Source organism: Heliangelus exortis, chromosome 1 (assembly GCF_036169615.1).
Source record: "Heliangelus exortis chromosome 1, bHelExo1.hap1, whole genome shotgun sequence".
NCBI lineage: Eukaryota > Metazoa > Chordata > Aves > Apodiformes > Trochilidae > Heliangelus > Heliangelus exortis.
The window spans coordinates 112,955,100-112,975,488 of NC_092422.1; the positions used below are offsets into that span (position 1 = coordinate 112,955,100).

A 20,389-nucleotide genomic window follows, 5' to 3' on the forward strand; every position below is an offset into this window, starting at 1 on the left:
GTCTATGTAGCCAACAAAACCCCATACATCTGTTGCACTGGGAAACAATCCAATATTTTCCAGCACTGTGTTTATCTGAAAAGCTTTCTTTCCTATTTAGGCAAGCCCTTATAGACTGGAGATTAAAATTTGTCTTAGAAGAGCTGTTTAACACTTAAACACTTACCAACATTGTCCATTTCCACTGTGACTGATTCTCCACTCATTGGGAACAGGTTCAACACATCTTCATATTTCCCTTGAAACAGAAAAGAGTGCCCAGAGAGGCGAACAGAGACAATCTCATCATGAGTGCCAACACTTGAGAAGTGCCACTGAACCACACTATCCTGGCAAAATCCAAGGATTTCACTGCTGTCAGACACATATCCATTTATTGCTAAAAGGAAAACAAAATAAAAGTGGTGTCAGTATTTTCAGAGTAACACTTGTCAAACCTCCTGTTCTGCCACAGGCCTGAAATCACTGTAGACTTGAAGGAGATGCCAGCTCTGGAAACAGAGCTGCTTCTAAGGCAGGAGGATGCTGCAAAGTTAAATAACTCTTGCCCTTGCTTCAGAGTCCAGCACCAGCCTGGCCCCTAAAATACTGCATATTTCTGTACAGTGCCATGTGGCAGGGTTAGGTTATCTGGCAGGTTCACTGACTCTTCAGAGAATTCCCTAATTGCACTATATCTGAGAAGAAGCAATCACTGAATGGTCAGGTTCACATTTACTTTGATAATATTTAGCTTGATATCCCACTCACTGTGCATTATGTTTGAGTTATAGAACTTGGGATCATCCCTTTTAACACTGGCAGGGCTGCTGCAGTAGTCCTTGATGTTATCCTCTATGTACCAGCTCTTATTTTCATCAAACACAGCAAACATTGCCTGCTGCTCCCCATCAGCTTTTTTCTGGAAGAAAATCAACACAGCAGTTATTTATTTTTCCAAGGAAGTGAGTCTGCCCCTGTACTCAGTGCTGGTGAGGCCACACCTCAAGTACTGAGTCCATTTCTGGGCCCCTCAGTTCAGGAAGGAGATTGAGGTCCTGGAGCAGGTCCAAAGGAGGGCAACCAGGCTGGTGAAGGGACTCGAGCACAGATCCTATGAGGAGAGGCTGAGGGAGCTGGGGCTGTTCAGCCTGGAGAAGAGGAGGCTCAGAGGAGACCTCATCACTCTCTACAACTCCCTGAAAGGAGGGGGTAGCCAGGTGGGGGTTGGTCTCTTTTCCCAGGCAACTCTCAGCAAGACAAGAGGGCACGGTCTCAAGTTGTGCCAGGGAAGGTTTAGGTTGGATATTAGAAAGAATTTCTTTACTGAGAGGGTGATCAGACATTGGAATGGGCTGCCCAGGGAAGTGGTGGATTCTCCATCCCTGGAGATATTTAAAAAGAGACTGGATGTGGCACTCAGTGCCATGGTCTGGTAACTGCAGTGGTAGTGGATCAAGGGTTGGACTTGATGATCTCTGAGGTCCCTTCCAACCCAGCCAATTCTATGATTCTATTCTATGATTCATTTACTACATAAGCAATATGATTTTCACCAGAATGGTGGTAGGGACAATTCAAGTGGCTAAGTGAAAGGGAGCAGGGGGTCAAGACTTCAAGGTGAAAGTCCTATTGCTGCAACTAACCTGTGGTGGAGCACTGAGCAAGCCACTAGCACAGCTGACAGGCAGACAGTGCATGACTGGGCTCCCTGTAAGAGGACCAGCCTCTCCTGGTTTGACCTGAGCACAAGCTTGTGACATTTTTTTTCCTCAGATGTTGACTGATGCTCAAGTCTTTGCCAAGCAAGATTTCAAGGGATGGCAAAGAGAACTTCTCTCCCAGAACTCTTCTATGCTATTTGGGTTGCTCTGGATTCAGTGATGCCCAAGACTGTCAGACCCTGTTGAGGTATGTCTGTTACAGAAAGGGACCAGCTAAGATCTGAATGTCTTTAAAGTGGGAGGGTATAATAGCAACAGGAAAGTTTATTTATCAAGTCTAGAAATAGCCTTACACAGCAGGTTTACCATTTGTTGAGATGCTGCTCTTGCTAAGAAAATCAGAATATAATTCCTCTACCACTGTGGACAGTTAAAAGGCTGTTTCTTCAGGACCCTACTGGTTTAATTGTACTCTGCACAACAGTTCTCTAAGGGGAGCAAAACCAAATTCACTGTAGATGAAATAATACCGAGTAAAACCTGTCTCTAAGAGGTTGCCAAACATGTTACCTGTACACCCTTCTGTGTCAGTGCTTCACTTTTACAAATCAGCAGAGGGCCAATTAGTCCCGAGGCTATATCTCTCTCAATATCTACAGCACTGTGATACAGCCTTGTAATACACTGTGCATCCTGTGCAGTGGGCTGGTCCGTCTTAGCAATTTTCCATTCGTAAGTGTAGGTGTTCCCTGGTTCAATTCCCTTACTCTGGGTGCCATTGTCTAAGAAAAATAAAGAAGGAGAACAGTAATGATACAAACTTAATAGCCAGATCTTTATATAACGCCATGCTACACCTTTCAATGAATTTGGTGCAGTTATGCCATTTCAAGCTTATCGTGAGGTAAGTGAAGCTCAGCTTGACCTTTTGTCTTCCCCTAAAAATCACAAACAACAACAGAAAACTAAAAAATCAAAACCAGGTATTTGTCTATACTTTGCAGGTATAGACAAACACTTTGCATTTGTTTATACTTTGCTTCTCTATCAGGCAACACAACAGGTCAGCAGAGGTAGAGCATAGAACTGAGGCCTCTCAGTCACGCACATCCCTTGCCACAGCAATTCCTTCGAAGCAATAAAAACCCCCACAACAGTTAGGGGGGTATGCAAAATCTAATTCACAAATTTCTTACTTCTGGAATCCAGAGGATAATCAGCTCCTTCTGCATCCTTTGAAAGTGTCACTCCATGGAAATAAATGCTGTAGGGTCGACTGGCTTTATTTTTGAATACAATCTGTATTGATACATAAATGAAAAAAGGGAATTTAGTACTCAGCAAAGCCTTGTCTGAATACAAAACAAAGCTTCAACTACAGTAGAATTTGCCTGGTTTCAGCCTGAGTAGTGCTGAAAAGGCAAGACGCTGTCCTAAATATTGTTTGAAAATATAAATCCACAGTCTAAATGCTGCTGGTACTCTGCTGCTGAGATTTGTAGAGCCCATTGACTGAAGTTCAGTTTCTCACACCTGGTCCTTGGAAAATCTAAGGACATTTGCTCTTCCAGTTACTATGTACACACTGCCTCAGGGAATATGAAGTTATTCACTAAAGTTCTTAAGAACTGTCACCATGGAAGAAAAATTTTAACAGATTTAAAACCAAAACTTGTTCCACATTCCAAGATGCAAAGGGGATATGGGAGAAAAAGGCAAAATGTCCTTCCGATTCTTAATGAAACTATAAAAAAACCAAAAACAAAACCAAAAAACTCAAATTCATAGTCATGGTGGAAATTAAAGATAATGAAGCTTTGTTATACATCATTAACTGACAACAGAAAGACAAGTGGATGTGACAGCAGCACAAGCTTGTAGTGCAAATGCTTTTAGTTTCATTTCATCACTTCATGAAAGATCATTTGACTATGAAAACTGAGTACTGTTGTCTGAAACAGCCAAAAAATAACATAAGGAATGAGAGATTCATGAAGCTTGGCCCCCCAACCAGTTACCCCTAGAAGTCCTTTTTTTCCATTTTGGACCACTGTTGGCATACAAATATATTTTACAAAGAGAGTGAATGAGGTCTGTTTATGTTCTAAAGTAAAGCACAGGCATGGTAATTATAGAAGGAATTATGAAAAATTTAAGCTAAACACACTCACTTGTGATAGGGCCAATATTTATAACTTTAGTTATAATTATTGAAAAAAAACATATCAAACGCGTTCTTTTTAATCTCTGGCCAGAGAATTGCACTATAGTATAAATAATCTCTGAATTTATGTTACTTACTTTGACTTTGTCATTGAGTTGAGCTCTAATAATAGGGCCCAAAATTCCAGTTTCCTTGGGACGAAGATTTTCTAGACGTTTGGTAAAGCTGGCATCAGTATATTGTCTAAAAACTGCTTTTTTATACTTTTTACCTATGAGATTTGAGAAGTTGTCCAAGTGCAGTGCTTTATAGTGTCTTAAAAATAAAGGAAAAGACAAATGATCAACAAAACTTGAGTTATCATTACTGACATCTATTAGAATACAGAATTAATACCCAAGGAACTAACAGAAACCTGCCTGCTTGAAAAAGAAATCTAAGCCCTAAACTAACCTAATGCTCTTCACCACAAATTCTAATCTAAGTTAGGTAAGAAGCAGCTTAGAATATCATTTGCGTTTTATTACAAATGACTAATTAGTATCAGTGTTTACATTCAATTTAATAGGGTATCCATGCAAGAAAAAAAGTCAAGCTGAAGTAGCAGCTACATTTTCAAGATAAGATAGCAGAAACTACAGTTCTCCTTTTATGAAGACGTAGCTGAGCATAGAAAAAATATACAACTTGTTTTACAGTAGGAAAGACTGTAGGAGAGAAACAGATAATCCTAATCACAGTCAAGCACTACACAAAAAGCAGTGATACACTAAGGTTTCAAAACACTAAAATTGCTAATGCTGAAAGCAAAGCTAGAATAAATACTAAGAAGTACACGGTAAAATGTTTGTCCTTGTCGCTTTCACTTCAAAAAAAAGGTTACTGAACAGGAATAAACTCTGCAATTTTGAACAAAGAAAGAAAAAAACAGAGCACTGAGGTGGTTTGGCAATGGCACGTAACCAGCTGGGAAAGATATGAAACTCTGCACTATGCAGTCCAAGAGCAAATAATAAGAGAAAACAAATAATACCAAAGAAGGAAGGAATACTTAGAGTTACGTGAACACTATATTCTAAGGAGCTATGTGAAACTATAAACCCACACACTGTAAGGAATTTGTCAGGTTCCTCAAAGGTTCTTACAAATATCAGCTTCTAAAGCCACAAGTGCTGTAGCAGTGGAAAACTGGGGGATGGCAAATTTAACTTTACAGTGCACTGGCAGCAATGTGTTCTATGACCTCATGTGTGTTACAGAACTCCTTCTAGTTACCTTAAGTCAAACAAAATAGCCTAATATGCTTCCTTATAAGAACTTCTGCTACATCTACACTGGTGCCATGCAAAGATAATTTATAGCGAGACCTCTTTTTCTCCCATTCCCTAAATACTGTACTGAATTTTTAAAAACTTTTACTCTCCAGAAATATTTTCTCCCTCCCTTTCACTTCCTCTTAAGAACTGTTCATTTCAGCAGCTCAAGTTGAAAAAAAATTTCAGAAAATTGGCTTGTATGCTACTTAAGGCATTTCATAAGTCCTCTTCATGTTTTGGGCTCCTCATTAGGGGCAAAAGAAGGTGTCCACTTTTGGGGTACTCAGGAAAAAAAGTCCTTGACACACTGGTGAGAGTCCAGTGGAGTCCTACCACAGTGTTTTGGGTGCTAGAGCACATGACATAAGCAAAATCTCAGTTTATTCAATTGTAAGAAGCCACAGCTAAGGAAACATTTATTTTTATCTTCAACTATCAAATGGGAGATTATAGGGAAAACAGAACCAGACTTTTCCCAGAATTGCACAGTGAAGCAATGAGACACAATGGACATAAGTTGCAACATCAGGTATAAGGAAAAACTCTTTCATTGTGAGACTGCAAAGTTGACCAGAGAAGAGAAGTCTCCATCTTTGGAGACAAAAAAACCCCACTCAAGTGGATAAGGCCCTTGCAAGGGGTGTTATGAAACTCTGCAGTTGGATCCAACTTTGCTGTTAGATTCCCAGAGGTACTCTCCAACCTGAATTATTCTGATTTCATTATTCTGTGATTCCATATTATGTTGACAAAGTATTATTTTACCTGTCAAGGCTTTCTGGAATATTTGGGGCATAATCCCAAGTAACTTCTTCTGCAGCAATGAAATATTCCCAGTTTTTGACCATAAGGCGTTCTTTATAGGAAAGATGATTCTTCTTCACCTCTTTGTCCCCACAGTCTCTTACAGTGAGGTAACCATGCATTCCAGCTAATTGAGAAGAAACAGGACCATGGTAATTTGCCATTTTATGAACCCTAACCATTTCGTATGCATTCCTTATTTCTTTATATTAGGCTGCCAGAAAGCATTGGTCCACCTGATTGTCATCTTTTCATGCCTGAAAAGCCTGCATCCACGTAGCAGGCTGGTAGCCATCCAAGGAGTCCAATAAGGTAAAATAAAAGTTCTCTCAAATAACCTCTTTGAAAACACCAGCTCGACAGATAGAAAGATTTGTTGTTGGTTTTTGTTTGTTTGAGTTTTTTGTTCGGTTGTTTAGTTGGTTTTGTTTTCAAAACATGTCTTCCATCTCTTTAAGAGAAACATTTCTCTCTTCTTTAAAGCAGAATTCTGATTATGGCTGAGAGATACCCACTTCAAAACAATGAACACCAAATATTTAAATCAGACTGAGTGACCCTCAGTGGAAAATGCTCAGCTTCTGAGGAAACAGATGGCTCCTTACAAATTTTATAATGGTGCTTAGCTGAGCTGCACACAGCAGTAAAGCTGCAGATAAGAACATCTTTTAGTTCATCATGCACTTCTCATTCCACAGGATGCCCAGTGGATTCTCCAGTGGTTTCTCAGTGAAATGGCAACTATCTGAAACACTAACTGTGACACAACAAAACTGTAGAAGCCATTTGGGACATAAAGATGAGTAGGACAACTCTACATTTACCTAACAAATAGATGTTTCCTTACCTTGCAGGTGCTTTTGGACAAGAGAAGATATCAGCCACCTCCCTTCCTGACTCACTGTCATGTTTACTGTGGCTGCTGCTCCTCCCACTAGGTTAACAGTAGAAATTCGGCGATGTCTTTGCTCCATGGACTGCCCATTGATGTGAACTGAGAAAATTTCTGGCTTGGAACTCATTCCTATCAAATGCCAGCTAATGCTGTCATATGCACAAGCCTCCAAATCTGAAAGACAAATGAGAGCAGGGTCCAGAAGGGCAGATCATGCAAGCTCCCTATGCACACTAGGGCTGAAGTGAAAGTTTACTCAAAATACTAAAAATCTTCTCTGACTCCTCTGATCAGTGTCTGCAACAAGAGGAAGTTTTACAAGCTTGTAAACTGAATGGATACCAAAGTCCTGTACTTCAGTGAAAGACAGGTGTGTAAATTTTACATGTGACAACCTGACTGAAGCTGTGAAAGAATGAAGAAAAAAGAGAAAAAGTAGCCTCTTTTGGAAAGCTCTTTTGTACCTGTTTGGGGGAAGAAAGGAATAAAAGAGGAGAGGAGAAAAAACAGGAGAGGAGAAAAAAAGGAGAGGAGAAAAAAAGGAGAGGAGAAAAAAAGGAGAGGAGAAAAAAAGGAGAGGAGAAAAAAAGGAGAGGAGAAAAAAAGGAGAGGAGAAAAAAAGGAGAGGAGAAAAAAAAGAGAGGAGAAAAAAAGGAGAGGAGAAAAAAAGGAGAGGAGAAAAAAAGGAGAGGAGAAAAAAAGGAGAGGAGAAAAAAAGGAGAGGAGAAAAAAAGGAGAGGAGAAAAAAGGAGAGGAGAAAAAAGGAGAGGAGAAAAAAAGGAGAGGAGAAAAAAAGGAGAGGAGAAAAAAAGGAGAGGAGAAAAAAAGGAGAGCAGAAAAAAAGGAGAGCAGAAAAAAAGGAGAGCAGAAAAAAAGGAGAGGAGAAAAAAAGGAGAGGAGAAAAAAAGGAGAGGAGAAAAAAAGGAGAGGAGAAAAAAAGGAGAGGAGAAAAAAAGGAGAGCAGAAAAAAAGGAGAGCAGAAAAAAAGGAGAGGAGAAAAAAAGGAGAGCAGAAAAAAAGGAGAGCAGAAAAAAAGGAGAGCAGAAAAAAAGGAGAGCAGAAAAAAAGGAGAGCAGAAAAAAAGGAGAGCAGAAAAAAAGAGAAGAAAAGGCAATGATCCAATCTAAATACTGTGGTTGTATCTAGTGACAGCAACTACCTTATCCAATATTTATTTTCTCCAAGATTTATTAAAAAAACCTTAACTTAGTCTTTATATTTGTTCAATGGACTGAACAGAGATATGAAAGCTGTTCCTTAGGTGAGTAAGGGGAAAACAGTAGCAGCAGAACAGCCCCATTACCACCTTCCTAGTCTTCCCATTTAATTGTATAATTTAATGTCAACTTACTTTCCACTTCCAGGAATTTCTTCACAAAGTATATTCTATATATGTATCTATCTATGCTGTAAAACCAGCATTTCACTTAATGACATCACTCTCTCCCCATCAGCTGAGAGAAAAAATGATGCAATAAACCTGTAGTAAACCTGTTCTTTGAGTAGACAATCTTGTTGTTCTGATCAGCAATATGGCATTGCTTCCAGCAGCACAGCATCTCTTCCAGAATTTAGACACTCACAGAGGTGTACTATAAAAGGCTGTATCCCATTCCTCCCCATTCCTGTTCTCTTGCATGAAAAGCTAACAAAGGAAATATTCAGCCTTCAGTGATGTTAATTTCACTTCACATAAACCTGAACAGTACCTGGTAGTGTTCCATCAATATAGCCATTAATTGTGTACTTGACTGATGCTGATCTTTGCCAACTCTTGTTTTCATCAAACACACCAAACATCAGGACATACTCCCTGTCAAAATGTTTCTGTGAGCCATCCTCATTTAGGCTTCCTGTGAAGGAAAAACAACAGGTCTTAATTTAAAGCAGAAATAGTAAGAGTTTTCACATCTATGTTGGCATTACTGTGTATTTAATGAGCTTGCTTCTTCTGTCAGAACATACTTGTACCAAAACAACACCTCAAGAATGCTTATAAAGAGATTTTATTCCTGAAAGCACTTTTGGATTGAGTAACCATGAAACCAAAAGTCTGTAGCATCCCAGGGGAGATTATACAACAAATTCTTATTTTGCTTTTTTGCAATTTTGCTTTTTTCATGTGCTCTGGCACTCAAAACATTGTTGTAGCCCTCCACTGAACTCTCAGCAGTGTGTAAAGGACTTTCTGCTGAGGACCCCAAAAACAGACACCTTCTTTTGCCTCTAGTGAGGAGCCCAAAACATGAAAATAACAATACGAAATGCCTTAAGTAGCATAAAAGCCAATTTGCTGATTTTTTTTTTTCAATGTGAATCCTCTCAGGCAATTGTAACAATGTGTTGTGGGTATTGGCTTAATGGAGTGCCAAACAGCCTTCTGTCCACAATCAGACACTGGCCTCTTTTTGAGACTTTGGGAAGAATGACTGCAGTCACCTGCAGTGTGAACACTCTATTCAGGCACTACACTAAGGTCATCAGCTACTTTAGAAAATCTAAAACCAACCACTCTTACATACCACACCAACCAAACAACTCTTACAGACACAAGACTGGCACAGACTGCTGAACTGGATCAGTTACAAGCAACCATCTCCTTGAGTCTGTGATAGAGGTGTGATTTCTATGAACAAGTAGAATTCACTCTGCTGCTTAGAAGGACTAGTTGGACTTGAATAACTAAGTTTTAAATAGAAATAATCACTCAGAGTAAATCACTTAGAACTAGGACACAGGGGTTCCAGCATCATGTCCTGTGATACTGTTTATTTTTACTTAGCCTGAGTAGCCGAAGCCTTAGGCTGCAAGCTGTGAGCTTACACCTAAATGTGCTTTTGGCTGCGACAGCATTAATTTTCTACTTAGTAGCTGGTATATAGTGCTGCATTTTGGATTGAATGTGAGAATAATGTTAATAACATGCTGATGCTTTAAGTTGTTGCTGCGGACTGCTTCTCTTAAGTCAAGGGCTTTTCAGCTTCCCATGCTCTGCCAGTGAGCAGGTGCACATGAAGCACGAGGAGGAAGATAAGGAAGCTACAACCATCAGTAAAAGATGCAACTTCACAAGATAAGAACAGTTAATGGCCTGCTGGAGACACAGAAAGGATCAAGGAAGGTATTAGAATAAGCCAGGACAGAAATCAACACTGGATCAAAAGGCATGCACTTCAGAGTGTGAGAAGGGTGGGTGTATAGATAGTAAGCATATATTAAAAGAGTGGGCTTTGTTTTTTTAAACAATAAGATTCAGTACATGAGACTCTGGGAAAACTAGGGTCACACCTGAATAAAAGGGAAGCACTTGAGGGTGGGTACATGAGTCAAAAGTGACATCTGCTTTCTCAAGCCACTCACCGTGTAGGGACTCTGGTCCTAGACGGAAAGACTCAGGCAGTGTGTGCAATTCCTAGAATCATGTATGATGTCTGCATGCAATTCCTAGAATGATGTAGGTGTGCTTGAGTGGTTTCTCCCTTAACAGTATGATGACCTATGTGGGACTCTAGGCCATCATCTTCAGATCCTCTCATCTCCAAATATACAACTGCTGGCTGGGGGCGAGTTCACCTGGGCCTCTGGAGTAGGAGGCACTGAAGGGTAAGTACGTGACTTGGTAGACTTAGTCACTAACCAGACTTAGTAGAAATAGAGAAAAAAAGATCCTGGGTGCAGCTTTTGGCAGTGCCTGGCCTGATCAGAATAAAGTGCATGTGGATAAATGAGAAAAGTGACAGGAAAGACCATGGCACACAGATATGGTGTGATTTTACTGATTCCTTTTGCAGACTGCTCACATCAAATAATTCCATTTACTACTTTTGCCATACAATCCAGGATGAAAAGAGATGTTCCCCTGGACTGCAGGAACTAAAAAAATTGAGAGATTGCTAATTATTCCATCTGGCAAGAGACACTGGCAGTGGAAGCACTTATCTTTAATGTAATAATTTTTAATTATGAGGGGCTACAAACTGATGTTTTCCTGCACAAAAGAAGCCTCAGAGTGACAAAGGAATTTATCTGCAAAGAACATTCAGTCAGTGCTTTAACTCCAAAGTCCACTTTCTATAATTACCTCAGGTTATACAAGGTCCCTTCCAACCCAAACCATTCTATCTTTCTGTACCAAGGATATGTCTCTTAGTTTGTCAGATGGTGGTGGGATGGCCTCAACCAACAGCCAAGCACCAACAGAGCCACTTCAGCCTTTCCCAACTTTGGTCCCAGTAGCTCAGGGTAGAGAAAGTAGGAAGAATAAAAATGGGAAAACTTGTGGGTAGATAAAGAGGGATCACCAGGTGAAGGAAAGAGGGAGAAAAACCAAACCATGCAACATGAGCAAAATCACTCATCATCTCTGACAAGCAGGATGATACTCAGTCTCTCAGAAACAGGCATCTTGGAAGTCAACACTCATTCCCCCTGCATTACTGCTTCTTCCTCTACTTCCAGTTTTTACTGCTGAGAATGATGTTACATGGCTGGAAATCTCTCTTTAGCTGTCTCCCCTCCCAGCCTCTTGCCCAGGGATGAGAAAGCAAGCAAGCCACCTTTGACACTTTGCAAGCCCTGTCCGCCAAATGCACGGGTGTATCATCACCACTATTTAGTCACAAATCCAAAGCACAGAACTACATGAGCTGCCATGAAGAAAATTCAGATCAAAGGCACAGGTATATTTCACACCTATCACACACAGTGCCCAGTCAAAGAAGCTGTGCTCAGAAATCTTAAAAATGTGAGTAGTTTCAATTTGCTCTAGAACTAGAAATATATGCTCAAATTGTATTACTTTGACCACTACCTTCCCCACATCTCAAACCCATATGAAAATCAAGACTGCAATATATGAGTGAGTTTGAGAAGCCTGAGAAGAAAAGAAAGCAAGTAACTCTAAAGCATTTCACCAGATTAACTGTACCATATGCCATAAAATGCACACATACACATGAATGCAGACAAAGAAGACACAAGAAAATTAGGAAAAACAACAGGTGCTAAGTAATACAAAAAACATTAATTCTCATTAAAAACCTCAGGAAGAATGTAATTAATGCTACTGCCACTACTTTGAGGCAATATGAATTGTGTGTGTTCTTGAATTAAATCTGTCAGTGAGAAGAGTGCCCTTGTACAACCCTGACTGAATCAGTTTTATGTTTACTGTCAGGAAAGTTTTGAGGTCCAAGTCCACACAGTCTGCAGTCTATACAAAATGTTTGACTCTCAAGCTAAATAACTCAGAGCATTCATTAAAAGGATATATATAAAGATTTAAGAGACCAGCAAGTAGCTTAAGTAGCTTACACAAGTAGCTGTTTCCAACTTCCCTCATATTAGTGGCATGTACCTAGCAGTTACAGACAAGTCCTACATGATGCCAGTTCATATTAAATGGAGATGGACTTAAACTGCTAAAATATCAAGTCCCTGATGGCATGCAAGGCAATTTTTGAAGACTTCTAATCTGTTCAAACGTGGCCAATTTGCAAATGACTAACAAAAGACACTACTCTACAATTTCAAGTCCTTATTACAAGAGAGAAAGTGCTACTGCCTCTTGATCAGACAGTTTTCAAAGGCATAGGTAAACCAATTATTTCCTGCACTATTCTCTGGAATGTGTGACCTGTTTTGAATGAGCTTTAAAAACATTTATTCAAAGACAGGAAATTTGAGGTCATGTAAATAGCAGTTAAGGAAATGAAAATGCAACAAGTACAGGAAAATGTATCTATTAATAGAACTTTCTGTTCATCTTAAAAGATCAAAATTCTTAAATGCCAGCTTTCGTGAAGATTAACAGTTAAAGGAAAGATGTTGAAAATTACTTTACATTGCACGTAAAGATGTGAAAAGGAAAATAATGTCTCTTCCCTCATTATCATACAAACAACTTTATCAAGAAATGAAATTATATTACCTTATAGTAATGTTAAAGCATTTCATTACCTTTCTTACAGATAAGCAGTGCTCCAATCAGACCAGAATTAAAATCCATTGCCATGTTTTCATGAGAATAATATGCATAAGTTAGACAAGGAAGGTCATCTTCTCTTGGACCAACTTCTTCTGTTATATCCCACATATATGTGTAGACCTGGCCTGGAATTATAGCATCATCTTCTTTTTCTGCAGATGATGTTCTGTCATCATACAGGGAACCTGCCAAGAAAAGTGTCAGAAGGGTGGCATGAAGACAAAGAGCAATTAAAGCATCCAGAATATCCTCCTACAATAAATTCCCAAAGCCTGTTTGTTTGTTTGTTTTTCGTATATGGTACTTCAAACAAAATAACTCATCATTTCACTCACATTATAAAGAGTAGCATAAGGGAGAGTAGCTAGTTCATCACCCTGTTTCTTACAGATTAAAGATATTCTAGAGCAGCTATCACCCCAAAAAGGTGGGGCTCTTCAACAGTCTGACTAGGGTTAGGAGTTCAGTCAAGTTGGCAGCTGGTCACAACTGGTGCACTCCAGGGCTCAGGACTGGGATCACTCCTATTCACAAGCTTTATCAATTATCTTATAACTTGGGGATAGAGTGTACTCTCAGCAAATTTGCAGATGACACCAAGTTGTGGAGGGGTGTTGATCCACCTGAGGGTAGAAAGGCTCTACAGAGGGACCTGGACAGACTGGATTGATGGGCTGATGCCAATTGTATGAGCTTCAACAAGACCAAGTGTCAGGTCCTGCACTTCAGCCACAAAAGCCCCAGGCAATGCTCCAGGCTTGGGGAAGAGTGGCTGGAAAGCTGCCCAGCAGAAAGGGACCAGAAAAGGACCAAGGTGTTGACTGGCAGCTGGTTGAATATGAGCCAGCAGTGTGCCCAGGTGGCCAAGGCCAACAGCATCCAAGCCTGCATTAGGAATAGTGTGGCCAGAGGAGTAGGGAAGCCATCGTGCCCCTCTGCACTGGTGAGGCCACACCTCAGGGACTGTGTTTAGATCTGGGCCTCTCACTACCATGAGGACACGGAGCTGCCGGAGCATTGTCCGGAGAAGAGCAACAAAACTGCTGAGGGGTCTGTAGCACAAGTCTCACGAGGAGTGACTGAGGGAACTGAGGTTGTTTATCCTGAAAAAGAAGAAACTAAGGGAAGACTTTATTGCTCTCTACAGCTACCTGAAGGAGGTTGTAGTGAGGGAGGTGTCAGTCTCTCCTCACTAGTTACTAGCAATAGGACAAGGGAAATGGTGCCAGGGGAAGTTTAGGTTGGACAGCAGGAGAAACTTCTTTACAGAAAGGGTTTTCAAGCACTGGAACAGGCTGCTCAGGGAAGTGGGTTAGGAAACATTTTTTCACTGAGAGGGTTGTCAGGCATTGGAATGGCCTGAGCAGGGCAGTGGTGGAGTCACCATCCCTGGAGGCATTTAAAAGGTGTTTGGACCTGGTCCTTAGGGACATGGTTTAGTAGATTGTGGTGTTGGTCAAAGGTTGGACTGGATGATCTTGGAGGTCTCTTCCAACCTAAACATTCTGTGATTCTGTGGTTGACTCACCATCCCTGATTGTGTTTAAAATTGTATAGATACCAGTGGGATGGTAGAGCTAGGTTAACAATGTTAGGTTAAAGGCGAGACTTGGATGAGTTCCTTTCCAACAAGAATAATTTTATGATTCTATGATTTACCAATAATGCCTTGCTGTACACTCCTGCAAGAAATACAAATATTCTTAAATGCAATAATTATTAAGTATTCTTAAACACAAGACCTGTATTTGAGAATTTATGTGTCCTGAAATAAAATATTTTGCAATTACATGGCAGTTGGACCAGATGATCTCCAGGGGTGCCTTCTAATCTCAATTACTCTGTAATTCTGCAAAACAGTATTAGCACACAGGCAGCCAGTCAAGAAACTGTGAATGTCAGATGACATTCATATTCCTAGTGTTATACTAATGAACAAGAAAGGAGCTAGCTATGGGTGTGAAGTTTTAACCCAGGAACAAAAAATATTTGTGTTACACACCTCCTCAAACATTGGTCTGGGCCTCTCTCAATATTTCATGCAGTAGTCTACAAGTATATGAACAAAACATCAAGTTTTTATACTACTTACCTTCTACATTTTTGCTGTACACTAAGCCTTGAGGATGAATACTGACTGGCTTGTCAGCCATGTTCTTAAGGTGAACCACTAAAGTATCTCCCACTTCAGCACGTAGAGTTGGTCCCAGAAGTCCTGTAGTTATTCAAGAAAGAGGAACATGGGATCAAAACAGTATGTTTGGTTAAACAGAGTTCTCTTTCCCCATTAGGGAACATGAGTTCTCAAAGTACAAGTTGCAAAATTAATGTAGGCAGATAATGTAATTCCGCTGCAATGAAGATTTACCTGTAAAAGGGCACGTGGGGATTTAATATCTGATCAGTCAGGAAAATTGTATCTGGAAACTAGCACTTAATCAAAGGAAAACAGTAAATTCAGGGATTAAAAAAAAGTTATTTCCAGATATAGCAAACTTATCAGAAGGTTCATGTTGAGGTTCTTTGGGAATTTCTAGGAATCTTTCACATACAACTTAATTAAACAGTTTTAGGAAGGCAAACATTTCAGGTTGGTCATTTAAAGAAAGGTATTCAAGCACACTTCTTTGAGTAGCACTCTTAATGCCAGAAATCACAGAACAAAAAGATCTTTAAATCCTAAAATGTTATCTAAAGAAATTAACAGTTTCATGTTGCAAATTTTTTGAGGTATTGACTACAAACGTTTTCAAGAGAGGCTTGTATCCATACTCTCCATGTTGCAAGAATAAGAAATGGAAGAGTCCTGGTAAGACAATCTTTGGCCTGTAAGTCTCTTTCCTCATAAACTATTTTGTAAATTACTTTCTCTGAAAAGAAAGCAGCACTTTCAGAAAACACAGGAGAATAGACAAAACTGGAAGGAATCATAGACTTTTTAGTTCCCTTTGGGTAACTTATAACACTTTCATATCACCAAACTCACACACATTTACTTTCAAATCTAAATCTGAACATCTAACATCTAAAGTTATTTTATCTTTTAATATGAATATAGTCAGACTACTCTGCATAAGTACGTAAGTAATAGAACACAGGTACCATCCTCATGCATGGTATAAGTACAAGAACTTGCCTCCAGCCATTTAAAGCATCTTCAGGCAGTTACAGATACAAAGACAAAGTGACATCTATCACACCTAGCCTCAGTTTTTTCTTTTCCTTTCCTTTCCACTGGTCTATCAGAAACATACTTAGACTCAGGCTTCATGCTCCTTCCATGGGAATTCAGTGTCATCACTGTGACTGTGCCATAAAGTCTAAATGTGTACAGAAAGTCTCAGCAGATGCTGAAACCAAAGGGAAAAACTTAGTACCATGCAATTACTTTGCAAATAGCACCAAGCCCCAGCCTGTGGAAATCCAACCTCTCTATGGCCTTTGAAAGCCTAGTGCTCTGTAGACACCTCATGCCCTGGGCTTATTTGGTTTATGTGCAAAACAATGGATACATAGGTACAAGCTTGCTTAGCTTGTTAGTGGCTTAACAACGAGCAACAAACAAAATACTCAGAACATTTATTCCCTGCTTACCTGCAAATGTATTTGCTGGCTTTTCTTTTTTAAAATCCACTTCATATTCTCTGTAAGAAATTTTCTTAAACACAGGATCTGGATGTTCCAGTCTGAAACCAAGAGTTAGAAAAAAAACATAAAAGGACAAAAATTCCCAGAGATGCCATTGCTGCTTAGTGGATACCTCAAAATTTATCCCAGAATTATATTTAATCACTTGCAGAGTTTACTGGAGTCCAACTCTTTGTAGTGTCTTTTCCTCTCTGTCTTATTCTATTGAATCTATGATGCTCCTGAGCTAGGTTGTTGACATTCAATTACAGTACCTGCAGAATTTATACCAAATTTTGCTGGTGGTTTCTATAGATCCTTCTAATTCTGTGATTATGCCTGTTTTTAAGACACAGTGGAATATGGATTGGCTATGCTTAACCTAGAAAGCACATGAAAACATAGTGAAATCTGATTTTCTCTTTACTGAGCCCCAACACTTGAACTTTAAGACTCACCAAAAGAATTTGACAACAGCATTAGCAGTAATCTCCTGTAGCAGCAGACATTGGAGGCAGGCACAAAACTGTTCCCCCACAACAACTAAGGATGTCACAGCAAGTAAAACCATTGCTTTTTGAGGAATATTGCAAGTGTTTTTAATCTTGTTATGTAAATGATTCCGGCATTGGGCAAACCACACACTGTTTTCTTAGAAAATATTTAGGCAACCAGAAGGAAATGAGCACACAATACTTCTGAAATGGCACTAACAATGAGAAGGGAACTGGAGGATTAGCAGCCTCTATTTAGTTTCACCTCTATTGAATTTCTTATAGCATGTGTTAGGACTGGATCCAACAGTAATTCCGCTTGGGTTTTTTGGAATGCTGTTTCAGGGCACATGTGATGGCAGCGAGGTGACAGGCTGCTCAGGCACAGAGAGGCTGGGCAGAGGTAGCAGTGAGCTTGCTTCAGTGACATCCAGGGTCCATAAGGGGGAGATCTCTTTGTAGAGAACTGCTGTAAATCCCCCTGTGATACCCTCTCACAGCAAGGGTGTCAGGTAGAAGCAGTTTGTGTTTAAATTCCTTCCCCTCTCTTAAAAAAGCTACTGATAAATTTTGTTTCATTCTTTTAAGGAGGAGGACGTGGTCCATAACCTTCATTGAAAAGTGTTGCCCTAATTTGGCCATGTTCAGTAGAATGTGCACATAAGACTACAGGGTGGATGAGGAAATTTGTCAGCTAAGCTAGAAGGAACAAAATACATGGCTTACCAACATTTCATAGATCTCAGACTACGCAAGCAGGTCTGTTTACATAACTTTTGGCAATGGCAGAAGCATTTGCCTAGGTATTACATTTTTACTTTGCTCTGAAGTGTCTCGTTCACAATAAGGAATCTCTACAGAGAGATGACTGACACTCAGAAGTGTCCTTTTCTAGTCTGTATGATTGGAAAATTAAGGAAACAGTTAAAGAGCCCCTCTCCAGCCTCTCTATTAAGTTACTTAGAAGCAAAAGGAGCAAAATATCAGATTCTTACACTGTATTTAAACATAATTAAACATTCAGCTTCTACTGAAATCAAAGCCTGTTATATGCCCAAATGCTCTTGGGATGCAAGCCATTAAGCTAATCTTGGTGAGTATCTTTGGGTTTTAGGGTTTTTTTCCTGTTTTTTTTTTTTTTTTTTTTTTTTTTTTTTTGTTTTTTTGTTTTTTTTTTGTTTTTTGTTTTTTGTTTTTTGTTTTTTTTCTTTTGTTTTTGTTTTCTTTGTTTGTTTGTTTTTATTATGATTATTTTGTGGGGTTTTTTTGTTTGGTTTGGTTTTTTTGTTTTGGTTTGTTTTTTTGTTTTGGTTGGGATTTTTTGAGTTACATTTCTACAGGCTCCACAAAATTAATCAGATCTATTCAGGATGTGACTTACTCTAAATACTTATGCAAGATAGGCAGCATGTATGAAGAACTCCTAGCTACTCACAGAATATTTCAGCTGAGGTTTGAGGCAGTCTTCTGGGTTTCTAACTGCATGAAAACAGTCTATCCAAAATGTCACATTTAAGGAAACAGCAGTTGATGCTTATATTGATGCAGTTCAGAGGCGATGAAATTCCAACTACTAAATTCACATATCCAGATCAATATTTAAATGACATTTAGCTTCATATTCCTATATTTAAATCCTATATTATATTACTATATTTATGTTTAAACAGCCAGTTTGCCACTGTGTTTATATCGATTGTATTAAACTTCCAAGGGGAGTTTTAGAAATCAGAGAAACTTCGTTTGAATTAAGTATTGAAAAAAGGATATTTAGAAAGTCTAAATCTGAACTGGAAATGTCCCTTCCATAACATCCAGAAATGCAATATATATATTTAAAAAAATTAAAAAAAAAATAAATCACAAAATAAACAAAATAACAAACCACCTACCAATATTAAAAATATAGTAATAATGTAGGAGAACAAGTAATTTGTGCCATTTCATGCCACCTTACGAACAAATACAAAACTGTATATGGTTTCTGTAGTGAGCACAGCATAAAACTGAAGTGTAATTTAAATGGAATTCTAAAATCCATCCAAGTTTTGCCATCTGTAGCACTGCGCTTGCAGTATTTATAGAGCTAAGTGTAATAATAGTAAGCAATGCAAGTAAAATAACTTGTATACTTGACTGTCATATGCATGTAGGGTAGCCATTCTACAATGCTATGTAAAAAAAAGTAAATTAGTGTTTTCACTTAATGAAGTATGGCAATGCTTAAATCCTACAACCTTTACTCGGCAGAACTCAGGATGAACATTTCACAAAAACTACTGAATAACTAAGAAACAACATAGCTGGTTCCAAAGTTCATCAGGGTCTGATTTAAGTGAAAGTGATAGTATGCAAATTGGAACAACTTTATGCCCTCAGCAAATTCTAAAGTCTGAAGGTTTCCAAAATCTTACTGAGCCATGGCTCAACTTAACATTACTCAAAATCCACATAACTGAAATAGTTAGATCAAAACAAACCCCAAACAACAAACATCATCTGACACATAACATGTTAAAAGCAAGCCCTGGAACATATTTAACAAAAGTGCTTTGAAATCAGAAATAATTCTATCCAATGAAATAAATAAAAGGAAGCTTTTAATACTTCACTGGCTCCAGTTCAGATCATGCTTTTTAAACTCACAAAAGTTCCTCTGAACTCAATCAGGTTTAAAGTGCTCTAAAATTCCACAGGAGACATAAAACACTTTCAGGTCACAAGAGAAGACTTGTGTCATCCTTATTATCCTTGTTATTACCTGGACTTTTCCTCAGATTCCGGTTTGTAGGTCCAGCTAGTGATCTGAGCAGCTATATAGTATTCCCTGACCTTCACAGCTCCCACCACCTGGTTCTTCAGGTCTGGCCACCATGAACCAAGAAGAAGCAAGAGTACAAGACGCATGCAGTGGAGTGTCATGGTACAGATGCCCGTGGATGCTTCTCTGGAAGACAAGGCAGGAACAGCTGCTTTTATTGCTGCTGCTGCTCCTAACTTCCTCTCAGAAATGAAATAATTGTGATGCAAGAGGGCAACAGGATTTGCTACGTTCAGGTCATTGCTCTCCACCTCCTCCTCCCCTGACAGGGATCCAACAGAGATAAAAACCTGTTTAAACTACCTTGCTTCCCCTCCTCCACACCATCTTTACTGAGAGACAAGCACCAAGAAGCAGCAGCTTCAGTTCCAATAGACACTGTGCCTGGGTCATCGTCTACCAAAGCTGCAGGGTATCAGAGGCAGAAAACAATTATTTAGCTTACTTACAATTAGAGGATGTTTGACTCACATGGTTAAGAAGGGGGCACATTTTGTCTTCCCAGAAAACAAAAACCCAGCATGTGGCTCGCACTGATGGAAATTTCCCAATTAGATGTACATATCCTAAGAATTAATTCTAATTATTAATTAGAATTAATTATATAATTTATTTCTAATTCTGAGTTAGAAAGCAAAA

The 20,389-nt window shown here is 39.2% G+C and overlaps 1 protein-coding gene across 1 annotated transcript in view; it reads right to left on the reverse strand.

Moving 5' to 3' along the window:
• F5 (coagulation factor V) overlaps nucleotides 1-19,950 on the reverse strand; it is a 39,198-nt gene extending 19,248 nt beyond the window's left edge. Inside the window, exons 1-12 of the mRNA XM_071758956.1 lie at nucleotides 19,691-19,950; nucleotides 16,403-16,494; nucleotides 14,901-15,023; nucleotides 12,781-12,993; nucleotides 8,532-8,675; nucleotides 6,775-6,996; nucleotides 5,889-6,054; nucleotides 3,945-4,122; nucleotides 2,840-2,942; nucleotides 2,214-2,425; nucleotides 751-901; nucleotides 167-379 (exon numbers count right to left, since the gene is read on the reverse strand). Coding sequence (XP_071615057.1) covers nucleotides 167-379; nucleotides 751-901; nucleotides 2,214-2,425; nucleotides 2,840-2,942; nucleotides 3,945-4,122; nucleotides 5,889-6,054; nucleotides 6,775-6,996; nucleotides 8,532-8,675; nucleotides 12,781-12,993; nucleotides 14,901-15,023; nucleotides 16,403-16,494; nucleotides 19,691-19,851 — 1,978 coding nt within the window. The 5' untranslated portion in view covers nucleotides 19,852-19,950. The remainder of the gene's footprint in view (nucleotides 1-166; nucleotides 380-750; nucleotides 902-2,213; nucleotides 2,426-2,839; nucleotides 2,943-3,944; nucleotides 4,123-5,888; nucleotides 6,055-6,774; nucleotides 6,997-8,531; nucleotides 8,676-12,780; nucleotides 12,994-14,900; nucleotides 15,024-16,402; nucleotides 16,495-19,690) is intronic.
• Between the last annotated feature and the right edge of the window lie 439 nt (nucleotides 19,951-20,389).